The 12,709-nt window shown below is 52.6% G+C and overlaps 5 protein-coding genes across 5 annotated transcripts; 4 read left to right on the top strand and 1 right to left on the bottom strand.

The window, feature by feature from the left end:
* Positions 1 to 3,131: 3,131 nt before the first annotated feature.
* ANOM_010134 (mitochondrial 54S ribosomal protein mL38) lies at positions 3,132 to 3,923 on the top strand (the record flags this gene model as incomplete). The annotated part of the gene is made up of 2 exons (XM_015555390.1): positions 3,132 to 3,306; positions 3,364 to 3,923. 2 exons carry the CDS (start codon positions 3,132 to 3,134, stop codon positions 3,921 to 3,923), a joined length of 735 nt encoding a protein of 244 aa, XP_015402534.1.
* A 380-nt stretch (positions 3,924 to 4,303) lies between these two features.
* Positions 4,304 to 5,876, top strand: ANOM_010133 (uncharacterized protein; the record flags this gene model as incomplete). The annotated part of the gene is made up of 4 exons (XM_015555389.1): positions 4,304 to 4,534; positions 4,593 to 4,871; positions 4,942 to 4,992; positions 5,124 to 5,876. 4 exons carry the CDS (start codon positions 4,304 to 4,306, stop codon positions 5,874 to 5,876), a joined length of 1,314 nt encoding a protein of 437 aa, XP_015402529.1.
* A 751-nt stretch (positions 5,877 to 6,627) lies between these two features.
* ANOM_010132 (uncharacterized protein) lies at positions 6,628 to 7,567 on the top strand (the record flags this gene model as incomplete). Its single annotated transcript, XM_015555388.1, has 2 exons — positions 6,628 to 6,759; positions 6,836 to 7,567. 2 exons carry the CDS (start codon positions 6,628 to 6,630, stop codon positions 7,565 to 7,567), a joined length of 864 nt encoding a protein of 287 aa, XP_015402528.1.
* A 155-nt stretch (positions 7,568 to 7,722) lies between these two features.
* Positions 7,723 to 9,027, bottom strand: ANOM_010131 (uncharacterized protein; the record flags this gene model as incomplete). The annotated part of the gene is made up of 3 exons (XM_015555387.1): positions 7,723 to 8,152; positions 8,213 to 8,727; positions 8,806 to 9,027. 3 exons carry the CDS (start codon positions 9,025 to 9,027, stop codon positions 7,723 to 7,725), a joined length of 1,167 nt encoding a protein of 388 aa, XP_015402531.1.
* A 491-nt stretch (positions 9,028 to 9,518) lies between these two features.
* Positions 9,519 to 12,461, top strand: ANOM_010130 (nonribosomal peptide synthetase TdiA; the record flags this gene model as incomplete). The annotated part of the gene is made up of 1 exon (XM_015555386.1): positions 9,519 to 12,461. One exon carries the CDS (start codon positions 9,519 to 9,521, stop codon positions 12,459 to 12,461), a length of 2,943 nt encoding a protein of 980 aa, XP_015402530.1.
* Positions 12,462 to 12,709: the final 248 nt, after the last annotated feature.

The raw sequence follows: 12,709 nt of genomic DNA, 5'->3' as shown, positions 1-12,709 counted from the left end.
GTTACACTGCCAAAGCTCCGAGATTATAGATATGTTTGGGTTAGGGTAGTGCATGGCCTCGGTCCCAATGGCCGCGCCTGGGCTGTTGTTGAGGAGAAGGTACCGGGACTCCAATATTCGACCAAGGAGAACGCAGATCTTTGCGTTTAGGCAGAGTGGCTGCGCCAAGTGTTCAACCTGGACGCACCCTACGTTGAGGCTGCCTTCTATCGTGGGCCTGCAGGAGGTCTCACGTATATTAAAGTCAGGAAATCGCTTAAATCGACCGATTCCCCCTCATCCCTACGCTTGATCCTCTGCCTCATCAAATCGCTTAAATCGACCGATTCCCCCTTATCCCTACACTTGATCCTCTGCCTTATTAAATTACTTAAATCGACCGATTCTCCCTCATCCCTACGCTTGATCATCCGCTTGAAGAGATGAGGTAAAATCACCTCTATTGCTGTGTTTTTATTATTCTAGGGAACGCGTTAACGCGCTGGTATACCTTCTAATTAGAATATTAATAAGAGGTATGTAGGGGGCTTAGCGCCAGCTCTTTAGAATGCTACTAATATAATCTATGGCCGTGGGATAGGGCTCCTGAATCCTTTGATTTTAAAATATTTATATAGTATAGAATAGTTTATATTCTATAGTATAGATACTGCTGCTATTTAATCCTATTTTAGATCTTTTAGATATTAATCTTATAATACACGTCTCTTGGAAATCACTATTTTAAGATATCACCTTTTTTAATATACGCTGGAAGTCTATTTATCTGGATGTTTTTTCAACGTATATTTCTACTGTTGAATCCCACGTTTTTAATACAATACTTATTAACACGTCCAGTAGCTGTATCTTTTCTATTTAGTAGTCTATCTTTAGATAGTTAGATTATTAGATTAATCTTATAATTAGTAGTATAAGGCCTAGGAAAGGGAAGAAGTAGTTTATAATAATCGCCGCTATTTTAAACTTTTTATTATATCTATAATATATATAAAGCCCATTTATAACACAACTGTCAATGAGAGCTGCTTAGTATATACTAAACGGCCGTTAACGACCCGAGAAGAGTCCCTGGATGGGAGCTATATTCGGGTATAATGCATTTCTCTCTGTCTCTCTCTCTCTATATTAAAGTCAGTCTGTGCGGGCATGGGCACGGTATGCGCGTTTTTGTAGATACACATAGAACGCCTTGATCCCAACGCAATCAATTTATCCCGAATGTAGATACACCACCAGAGGTGCTTGTGTATTCCATGAGAATAGAGTTGTATATCAGATTGTATTGTGTTACTCTGAAGCCCGATCGCTGTGCCACAGTACAGGGTATGGCCCACCCAGTGCCATGCATCTGTCCCATTGCTAGAGATGCCGTCTGTCTTATAATCAACCTCGTACACAGTTTTTACCCGGTTATAGAAAATCACTCGCACTTCTCTCATCGTCGCGAAACGTCGTTAAGAGGGCTGAAGAGAATCTGTTCGGCAAACCCCTGTAAACATCACACCCTGGAAGAGAGGGAGGCCTGGTTGGTTATCTTCCGTGTTTGTATAGACACATGTGTAAGCAGTTCACATCTAGTAGTAATATATCCCAATAGGTCTGGTTGGCATAGCTACGTAGTAAGTAGTTTTGAATTTCGGTTTCCGGGATGATATAGACACTATTTATTAGGAGAGATTTTACAATATTATCTGATATGTTTCCCGGCAGCTTTTGAATATAGCTCGAGAGATCTGTAAAATAAGGAATTGATTGATTACGAAGTAAACAATACTGTAGTATCTAGTTGTTTGGTAGAAAATTTAAATAAATACTAGAAAAGATCTTTCTCCGAACAACTAGTTGACAGTAAATAAACTATAGTTTATATGGATCTAGGTATATTCCAGGATAAAAGCTCCATTGGCTGTAGAAATGCAAGCTCTCGTTTTTCTTAATTGAAAGCTGAATAAGACCGAATCTATTGTACAGTTCGAGTGCTATTAGTTGACTATGGCCACTGTTCTTATTCTCTGACTCGTTTTACCGTGTCGGGGTTGGGGTTGAATTCCCTTGGTAGTTCTCCGGGTAAATAGTTATATTCAAGGTCTTTATTAGACAGTCGAGGGCGATTATTTGCCAGACTATATACCTTTGGTCTTCAAGCTGGATAATTCTATTAAGGGAGAAAAGTTATGTACGGATTTAGAGTATAATTGTCTCTAGACAGCTGGCATCTGAGATGGCGTAATAGGTTGTTTATTTTAATATAACAAGCCTTCCGTTCTCAGCACTGTTCGTACGCTCTTGAGGTACTAAAAGACAATTAGAGGACTTTAGTCCGAAGTATAAACTGCTTTAATCCAGTCTCAAATGCACTATAATATTGCTGGGAGTATTCCGGCTAGCGAGAGAATATATTCAGCTCTCTTTCCGTACTGAACTTTGGCACGGGTTTTATTAAAGCCAGCTTCTTAAACTTGATACCATTATAAATCAACGTTGCCAAAAATATTGCAGTCAAGATGTTTCACAATTTAAGACGGGGACGGCTGTATCCATCCCCGGTTAACAAAATATGAGGGCCGAGGGTGTTCGTATGCCTTTCTTCTAACTAGTCCCATGTCCTTTCAGCAAGATTGATATGATATTGAAAGCGTCGCCAACATTCGCTTGAAGCGCCCTCTCGTAGGTTTCTCAGTTCTGGACAATCCGGTAAATGTTGAGGCACACACTCTCGCTCCACACAAGTGTACAGGTCAGTCGTCACAGAAGCGTAACGCCTGTGCGTATGTTGATAGCCAGCAGCGTCAAGTTCGCAATTGCGCGAGTAAGCAAGCTGGAGTTGTAAGTAGATATTCGTACAATAGTTTGTGTAAGGGGGACTGCGCCATAGATGCAGCCATGAGATACTAATTAAATGAAATACTGAACCATGTGCGCTAACAGCCACCAATCATGTGGAAACGCCACCTTTTCTCCCCTAGACAGAGCCAAGGCTGATGGAGCCATTCGCGCATTGCTTGTCGGCAACCGACCTATTATAGGCAAAGTGTCGAACAGTGCACAGTTCGCAGGTTTCTCTATTTAACCCCACTCCCACCCATTTGTGGATTCAGCTAGGTCCAGCTCCAACATATATCCCCAGCATGCGTCTTGTCTCTGCCATTGCTGCCTTCGCCGCGGTTGCCACTGCTGCAGCCGCGGATGCCGCCCCCCCTGAGCTGGCGAGCATTGGAAAGACGTCGAAGGTGCTGAATGTCACCTTCTCCGTGGGATCGACTGCAGTCAGCTTTACCCCCGGCGAGTTTCTAAACGCGAGCGGTATGCACGACCGATCCCCGTTTCAGACTGCCTGACTGATTAATAAACCATCCATAGTGGCCAAGGACGCTCCGGAGCCGCATCTCCATGGCATGGGGCTCAGCAACTCGGGACCCTATCTGCTGCTCATGATCGACCCGGACTGGAACAAGACCACTCCCCCCTCGGTGATTGTGCACACCGTCGTCGCCAACCTGACCACCGCCGTCAACAGCAGCAGCGACGCCAATGTCCTGGCCTCTTATATCGCCCCGGCCCCCAGGTCGGGCACCCACAACTACACCCTGTTCCTCTTCAATCAGTCCACCAACTTTAGCATCCCCAACCGCTACGAATCATTCATGCTAACCGACAATGACACTCCGATGAACCGGCTGAACCTACCGCTGGTTAGCTTCCTTAACCAGACCGGGCTGGGCTCGCCGGTCGCGGCCAACTACTTCCGCGTCACAGCGGCGAGCAACGACACCAGCACCAGCTCGGACAGATCCGGCCCCAGCACCAGCACCGGCGCTGCCGCTAGCGAGACGTCGAGTGGGACGGGCCACAAGATGGCCGCGGGGAGTTATTTGGCCGGTGCGCTGGCCCTGGTCGGTGCGGCGGTGGCCTCCGTCTGATCCACGTCTTTCTCAAAAGATATTCATAGAGCTGGATAGGTGGAAGGCAAACTGGCACATCGCGTGCTTTGTATATACTCAGCGTGTACAGTAAGCAATCCCAACTCTCGGAAGACCGGCAAAGGCACGTAGCGAAAAGCCGACCCTAGAACCTACTAAATATAAGCGGCATGCACTAAGACTGTTAGTGGAGGCCAAACTATACGCAGTAGGATTCTATGATAGTAGTCATATTATAGTGCGTGTAGTCTGTTATGCGACCTGGCTTTTACCATCGACAACCACTGTAGAAAACCAGCGACTGAGGTCACAGATGCATAGATCGTCTGAAAATAAGATCCCCAACACCCTGTACCATCTACCCACACCCCCGGTTCACCATGGCCTCGCGCATTGAAGCCCTGGCCACGACCATTGCCGACTCGGCCAAGCAATTACAATCCCTGCTAGCCCAGCACGGAATTGACGAGCCCTCGTTTGCAGCCACCTGCCCTCCATCACTGGCACTGCCCCCGCCGGTCGAAGCCGTACGCAACGCCCTCCTGCACGCCGCGTGTGAGATCCAGGACCTGCTCCTCGACCCAGCCGATCTCCTGCGCTCCTATGCCACTGTACCCCTCCTCCATTCCCCCCCTGAAATACAACTATTACTAATGCAATGAAAACAAGCACGCGCATCTCATTGCCCTGCACTTCATCCAGCAATTCAACATTGCGCATCTGGTCCCGCCTAATGGAACAATCACCTTTCTAACCCTATCCGCGCAATGTAACGTCCCAGAAGCCGATGTCCGGCGCCTCCTTCGCCACGCCATGACTATCCGCGTCTTCGACGAGCCCGCTGAGAGTGAAGTCGCCCACACGCGTGCCAGCATGCTGCTGCGACAGGAGGGGTTTCATGGTTGGATTGGCTCGACTTGCGCGAATAGCTGGCCCGGCGCGACCAGGGTATATAGTGCCCCCCCTTAGCCTAACGCAGCTCCTCATCTCGGCTAACAGGGGTGTGTTTTACATATAGACTATCGAAGCATTAAAGCGCTTTCCTGGCTCCGAGGAGCCGAATGAGTCGGTTAGTGTGACCCCAGTAACTGGATTTTGAGAACCCTCCAGATCACCCGTCTTTTCAGATTCCCAAACGTAGCGCCATGCAGCAGAGGGGGAGGGGGAATCCTAGATACACTGAGCACTGACATTGCATAGGGCTTCGCCCTGGCCAACAGCGGCCTGGCGCTTTACGACGTCCTTTCACAGTCGCCCGACCGCGCCGCCACGTTCGCCGCCAGCAAGCGCGGTTATGCATCAGGGGCCGCTATGGGCACCGCCGGACTGATTTCCTCCATTCACCCGCTACTCTCTACCCTTCCGACAGATAGCGTCGTCATCGACGTTGGCGGCGCGCAGGGCGACATCAGCTTCGCGCTGGCGGCGGCATTCCCCCACCTGAGGTTTGTGGTGCAGGATTTGCCGGGCGTGATTGCTCGCGCGAAGGAGCGGCATATACCATCAGCAACAGAAGCACTCGGGAAAGTGGAATTCCAAGCGCATGACTTCTTCACCCCTCAACCCACCATCCGCGGCGCGCGTGTCTACTACCTCCGCCACGTCCTCCATAACTGGGGCGACCGGCATGCGGTGCGGATTCTGCGGCAGTTGCGCCCGGCGCTATGCCCCGGGGCACGTGTGCTTATTCATGACCATGTCCTTGAGCCATACCCGGCCCAGGAACCCATGTGGAAGCGTAGACTCACTAGTAACATGGATGTGAATATGCTGCAGCTTCTCAACTCGCGCGAGAGAGACGAGGCGCAGTGGCGCGGGTTGCTGCGGGAGGCGGATGGGCGGTTTCGGTGGCTTGGAGTCCGGCGGGCCGAGGGGAGCGCATTGGCAGTGGTGGAGGTTGTTTGGGATGAGCATGATGATGGGCAGACTCCTGATATGAGCATTGCCAGTTGAAGCAGGGATGTTTGCTTTCGGTACGGAGTTACCTAACGTGGCGCGGAGAAAATTGGACTTGATTTGCTGACGGACATCCGACGGGGATTGGAATGTGTTAGTGGTGGGTGGATTGGTGCATTAGCAAGCTACTATATATGGCTAAGCTTTATACGCTAAATGCTCTTGTCAGCAGTAGTTTAGTTACCCCTCCTTGGTAGGTAGCATGTGAGGCATCAGTTGCTCTTTTCTTGATCTCTTGCTTATCCCCTTCCAATCCCCTTGGCTGTGCATCCTTCTTCGAACGATTTCTTGTTGGTTCGGTAGAGATGTTCAGATGTTCACCTGTTCTGTGGTAATATAAGGCTATCTACATCCCTCGGTAAGGCGGTATGTGGGGGCACTGGGATTGTATAAATAATCTTATGTCTATATTTTCGTCTCCTTTTTTCCACTGCTTCAAGATTTTACGAATCAGGTAGGTTGGGTAGGTTAAGCAGGCAGGCGGAGTTTGGCGTAAAACCCCGTTGCATATGCTTTACCATACAAAAACTGGTGGAGTACCATAATACCACTATTTTAGCACCTGGTGGTTGAGGCAAGACAGGCTGTGGTAGGGGACATGCAATTGAGATTAGGCATCTTGGCTTTTTTTTTAATCAACAGCCTTCCCCTACAATTAAACTGAACGGCGAACATGTCTAGATTCATTTCTCTAGTCCATCTATCAAACCGACATTGAGTTTCCAGCCAAGGCGAAATCTTAGCCACCATGGCCACTACCACCACCAAACCAGCCTGGTACCAAACCAGCGTCACGGCAATCGACCCTGCCGCGCGGTCCATGCTGGAGAATTACAGCGGGCTCAAACCCGAAGAGGTCCTTCCCCATGTCTTAGCCCTGGTAGGCACAGACACACACCCCTGCTTCGAAGCACTTATCTTTCCCCCTCTAACTGAAACCCCTTGCAATTACCAAGAGAGATGAAGCCTTTCAAATCTTCCCCTACCCCTGCATCGGCCAAATGCGGTTCCTGAGCTGTCACCTCTCCCGCCTGCCATTCTACCAGCACGTGCTTGCCCGTCTGCGCGTATCCCCTGCCAACGGTTTCCTCGACGCAGGCTGCTGTGTCGGCCAGGAGCTTCGGCATTTAGCCTACACAGCCTCTATTCCCGGATCCCAATTATATGGGTTTGATCTAGAAGCTGAGTTCTTCGAGCTCGGCTATAAGCTCTTCCGCGACAATGCGGAGGCCTTCCCCGCTACCTTCGTGGGCGCGGATCTAGGTGTGTCAGATGAGGATTGGGAGAAGGCGGAGATCGTGGGTAAGATGAAGGGTAAGATAGATGTGGTTTGGGCGGGCTCGTTGTTGCACTTTTGGGAGTATGAGGGGCAGCTACGCGGCGTGGAAAGGTTGATTGGGTTGACGAGGGGAGAACCCGGGTCGATCGTCTGTGGACGGCAGATGGGGAGTACAGTGGCCGGGGTGTATGATTTGAATGGGTTGACGGATAAGACGATGTTGCATTATAGGCATAATGTGGAGAGTTTGGTGGAGTTTTGGAAGGAGGTGGGTGTGAGGACGGGGAGTAAGTGGGAGGTGCAGGCGGAGTTGGAGATCGGGGAAACGACAACTAATATGCGGGATAAGGCGAAGTTTATGGATGATAATACCAGGGTCATTTGGTGGTGTGCTACCAGGGTGGAGTGAGTTGACTTGTTAGTGAGTGTCAAGGTGGGGATAGGATTATTAGTATGAGGTATGAGTATGAACGGGGAAGGGAAATAATAGTAATCAATATGGGTACTATTAGGGTATAGGTTTCCACTGCCTGCCTGTACTTCTTATGTACTGTACAGTATATACTACCGGATATCCACATCTATCTTCACCACGATCCCGTTGGCGGACACAAGAGCTCCGTCCCGTGCCCGATCTTCCGGGTCCTTGGAGGCACAGCTGGTGGTGAAGTGCCCCATATGCAGCTGTTCGGTGCTGCTGCTGGCCTCCTCCTCGAGCCGCAGGCGTGCGGCCCGAGCCGCTACCGTCGAGACGCGGTTGTGGTACATATTCCCGCCCACGCCCCCCGCCGTCCAGCTCTTGGAGCTGCGAAACTTCTTGCTAAAAGCCACGCGGAATCCCGAGGCGATGGGCACGGCGGTCGCGCACACGATGGCCATGTTGAGTTGGATCACGTCCAGCAGCTCGAAGGGCGCGGCCGCATAGGTAAAGTCCGAGTGCAGGTTCGTCTCCTTGTAGAGAACGACCACGCGAGCGACAGCGGATACGATGGCGCTGCGGAGTAAGATTAGGATACGGACATAAGGAGATTCAGGCAGAGGGGAGGGAATTTACATGAATCCGACCGAGAACACAATCATGAGCCCCGATTTGCGGGCGAGCGGCATCTGCAGAGTAGCGATGGTGGCAATGGGCAGGATCAGGATCGCGACATCAGAGACCAGGTCCAGAATCAGCGGCAGGCCGTCGGCGCTGGTGGTGTTGTGGCAGGTGCCGTGCATGGTCGACTGCGAGTCGAAGCGCTCCCAGTAGAAGCTGGCCGGCACGCACGAGAGCACGTATGTGATAGTCGAGCCAATGCCCCACAGAACCACATACACCATGTTAGTCCACCAGAAGATGCGCAGCCAGATCTGCTGCACGACGAACAGCCGGCGGTAGTACAGGAGCAGGGCAACCTTGGTGGCCAGCATCGAAGGCCCGTTGAAAGCGGCAGTGAGCCACACACAGAGGAATATCCACTTCAACGCATGTCCCGACGGATCTTCAGATTCGACGCGGAAGATGTGGTACCCTAGTCCATAGTGCACTGCGACTATAGTGGCGATGGAGACCACGTTGGCAAAGAGCTAAAGGCAGAGAAGGAGGGGTTAGTGAACGTAGCCGAGTTCGTGTATGCAGAGCGGCGGAAGAAGATAGAAACATACGACGGCCATAACGAGCCAGTAGTCCTCTTGCATGGGGCGCTTCTGAATGCGCCATTGGGCCCAGATACGTAGCATCACCCCCAAATTGCCAAGTGCCAACATAGTGATACAGAGACCCAGCACTACTGGCTTGAGGGACTGCGACCACGCCGCCAGCTCTGCCGCGGTTAGCGTGGAAAGGTGGGCAGAGCCAGAGGACGATGAGGACATTCTATCCGACATGGCGACGGTGATCGAGTCATGTAGGTGACAAAAGTTAAGAATATGACAATTGGTGGAGATGGGATGAGAGGACAATTTTGCCAGATTATCAGACCCTCATTGACAACCCAACGAAGCCCATTGTCAGACCAGAGGAATTTGGTCGCTGATAAATAACTCTCACTGCCTCCTGACTGTGGTCAGATTGATTATGGTGACAGGGATACTCTGCTGGACTGTACATTAGTTCCAATCTTCGTGGGAAGCGAAGAGGGGGAAGGACCAGAGTTTAGCAGACCAACCAGTCCACATTTACGCCCCTGCAGTGCCCCTAATTCCTGCACAAGTAAGATTCATCGGATTTATTGCCCCCTCTCTAGTGTACCTCATCTGCTAAGACAAGCCTCGTAAATCCGCAATGGCAGTGCTTAGCTCTGCAGCCCGCCCATAAAAATGTACTCAAGCGCCATAGGGATTGTCGCAAAACACATCCCAAAATCCCTCTCATTATCATGTTACTGCATTCTGTTCCTTCACCTGCCGCCTTCGGGCTGAGCAACGACCAGCTTCAGAGCTACACTCCAGAAAGCATCCATGAGACCCGGCCCCACCGCGAGGCCACCAGCCTGCTTGAGCTTCTGCAGCGAGCTGCAACCACGTCTGCAGGAGTAACCTTTTACAAGACCTCACCATCAGATGCAGCGGCTGGAGAGCGTCTCTCCTATTATCAGCTGCTTGACCAGGCCCGCCACGATGCACACTGGCTGCAAACCTCCATGCCGAACCTACAGCGAGACACGGTGTTCCTGCTGCATTTTGACACCCATGAGGAAAACATCCGCTGGTTCTGGGCCTGCACAGTCGCGGGATACTTGCCTTGTATTGTGCCCAAGCTTGCAGTTTCGACCGACCGTCGCATTGCCCAGGCCAAACACATTCTCCAGATGCTGGATGACCCGGTAGTGCTCAGCAACAGCCGCATGGCATGTGCCTTTCAAGGCGTCGACACTCCACGTTTGTATCGTGTGGATCAGGAATCCGCATTTATTTCCTCCTCCTCCTCCGCCTCCATTCCGCTTCCGATGGGTCGCAACCAACGGGCCGATGATCTCGGAGCACTGATGCTCACCTCTGGCAGTACCGGCTTCTCCAAAGCTGTGTGTCTCCGCCAGCCGCAAATGCTGGCTGCAGCGGCCGGTAAAACTGCGCACTGCAGGGCGACCTCACAGGACGTCTTCATGAGCTGGGTCGCACTCGACCACGCCGTCAACCTGGTTGAGATCCACCTCCAAGCCATGCGGCTTGGGGCCGAGCAGATCCAGGTAGCTACAGATCTGATGGTGGGCGAGCCGCGCCGCTTCCTCGACCTTGTCGATCGCCATCGGGTTTCTGTCACCTTTGCCCCCAACTTCTTCCTGGCTCTGCTGCGCGATCTCGTCTGTAACCCCACGCCGGAGCAGAAGGCCAAGCCTGCCCCGACCTGGGACCTCTCCTGTCTGCGCTGCGTCTTCTCGGGGGGCGAGGCTACCGTGCGACAAATGACGGTGCAGCTCATTCGTGCCCTGGAGCCCTATGGCGCCCAGACCTTCATCCGCGCCGGCTACGGCTTGACTGAGTCATGCGCGGGCATGGCTTGGGACCTGGTTGACCAGACTTTGGATGACCTCCACGACGCGACTAGCGAGTTTATGTCCTGCGGCCGGCCCATTCCCGGGGTGGAGATGCGCGTGCTGCGTGAGACCGACAAGAGTGAGGCGGCAACCGGCGAAGAGGGCATGCTGCAACTACGCGGAACCGTGCTGTTCAACCAATACTACCGTGATCCAGCTGCCACGCGTGCAGCCTTCACGTCCGACGGCTGGTTCATCACGGGCGACAACGCCTACCTGGACGTACACGGCCAGCTGTACGTCACTGGCCGCACCAAGGACACGCTCCTACTCAATGGGCTGACCATCTTCGCGGTCGAGGTCGAGCACAGCCTCGAGCAGGCGCGTATCCCCGGTCTGACCCCAAGCTTCACGCTGGCTTTTGCCCACCGGCCTGCTGGCGCCGTTACCGAGTCCTACTGTGTGGTATACCTGCCCAGTTACGCCCTAGACGACGCTGCAGCTCGGGTCGCCACCAACGAAGCCATCGAGCGCATCGCCAGCCTGGCCGTGCACGTCAAGCCTATCGCTATACTTCCCCTGCCACACCACTACTTTGAGAGAACCTCCCTCGGCAAGCTCTCCCGAGCACACTTCCGGTGCATCTTCGAGTCGGGGGCTCTCGACTCCGAGCGGGAAGCCCATGAGACCAGCATCCACGCGCACCGCCAAGCGCACCGCCAGGCTCCCTCCTCGCCCACCGAGCAAACCATCCTCACCCTCGTCTGCAGGCGCCTCAACATGGATCCAGACTCTGTCAGTGTGACTACCAACCTCTTCAGCCTTGGTCTCTCCTCGCTCGACTTCTACACCGTCACTCAGGATCTGCAGCAGACTTTTCAGGTTGTCTTCACCGTCCCGGACCTCCTCATGGACCCAACCGTCACCGGTCTTGCCGGACGCCTTGCCTCCAAGCAACAAGCCAGCCCTACCTCTGCCATCTCTCTGGTATCAGACACCACCAATGAATATGATCCCGTCGTGCCCCTGCAACTCTCCGGCCCCAAAACCCCCTTATGGCTCGTCCACCCCGCCTCTGGCAACGTCCTTATCTTCACCAACCTAGCCCGAGCCTTCCACGAGCGTCCCATCTACGCCTTCCGCTCCCGCGGCGTACAGCCCGGCGAGTCCCTCTTTGCCACCATCACCGAGATGGCAGACACGTACGCGGCCGCCGTGAGGCGCACTCAGCCCTCCGGCCCGTACGCCATCGCCGGGTACTCGCTAGGCAGCAGCATAGCCTTCGAGATCGCCAAACGCCTGGAGTCCGCCGGTGAGGAAGTGCGATTCCTGGGCGCGCTCGACGGGCCGCCCGATATCGCGGACTTAGTTGGTCGACTAACCTGGAACGAGGGACTGGTGATGGTCGGGTATTTCTATGAACTTATCGACGAGCCGAGGTGCGTGGCGCTTATGCCGCAGTTGCGGGATGTGGATGCTGAGGTCGCGCTGGATGTGATTCTGGGTGAGGCGGATAAGGAGAGATTGAACGTGTTGAGATTGGATAGGGCGGGATTGAAACATGTTACGGATGTTATTGCGGGGTTCTCGCGCGCCGCGAAGGGATATGCTCCCGGGGGGAGTGTGGAGGTGCCGGTGGATGTGTTTGCGGTGGATCCGTTGGTGACGGTTACGGATGATCGGGTCTGTTGGGTAGAGAGGTATTTGGGGCAGTGGAACAAGTTGTCGAAGAAGGGGATGGTGGTGCATCAGTGTGCAGGGAGGCATGCGGATATGTTGGGAGCGAGGTATGTGAATGAGTTGCAGCTGGTATTGAGGAGGGTGTTAGAGGAGAGAGGGGCTTAGAGTGCATCATGGACCGAGCTGGTACCTTGTATAGGTATTGGAAACACAAGACTTGTTTGGATGTTATATCATCACAGACCATATCTCTTGCTTGCTCTTCTATACCCTAGTACCTGGGATACGTACGTACACCTTGCTAGAGTAGCATAACCTAACCGTTGTAACCTAGCTATAACCTAATCTAACTGGGGTTAATTAAATTAAGATATATAATTTCTTAATTAACCCCTAGTTAACTTAAATTAAAA

Source organism: Aspergillus nomiae (assembly GCF_001204775.2).
Source record: "Aspergillus nomiae NRRL 13137 chromosome Unknown contig00428, whole genome shotgun sequence".
Lineage (NCBI taxonomy): Eukaryota > Fungi > Ascomycota > Eurotiomycetes > Eurotiales > Aspergillaceae > Aspergillus > Aspergillus nomiae.
This window is presented reverse-complemented; position numbering and strand designations above follow the sequence as displayed.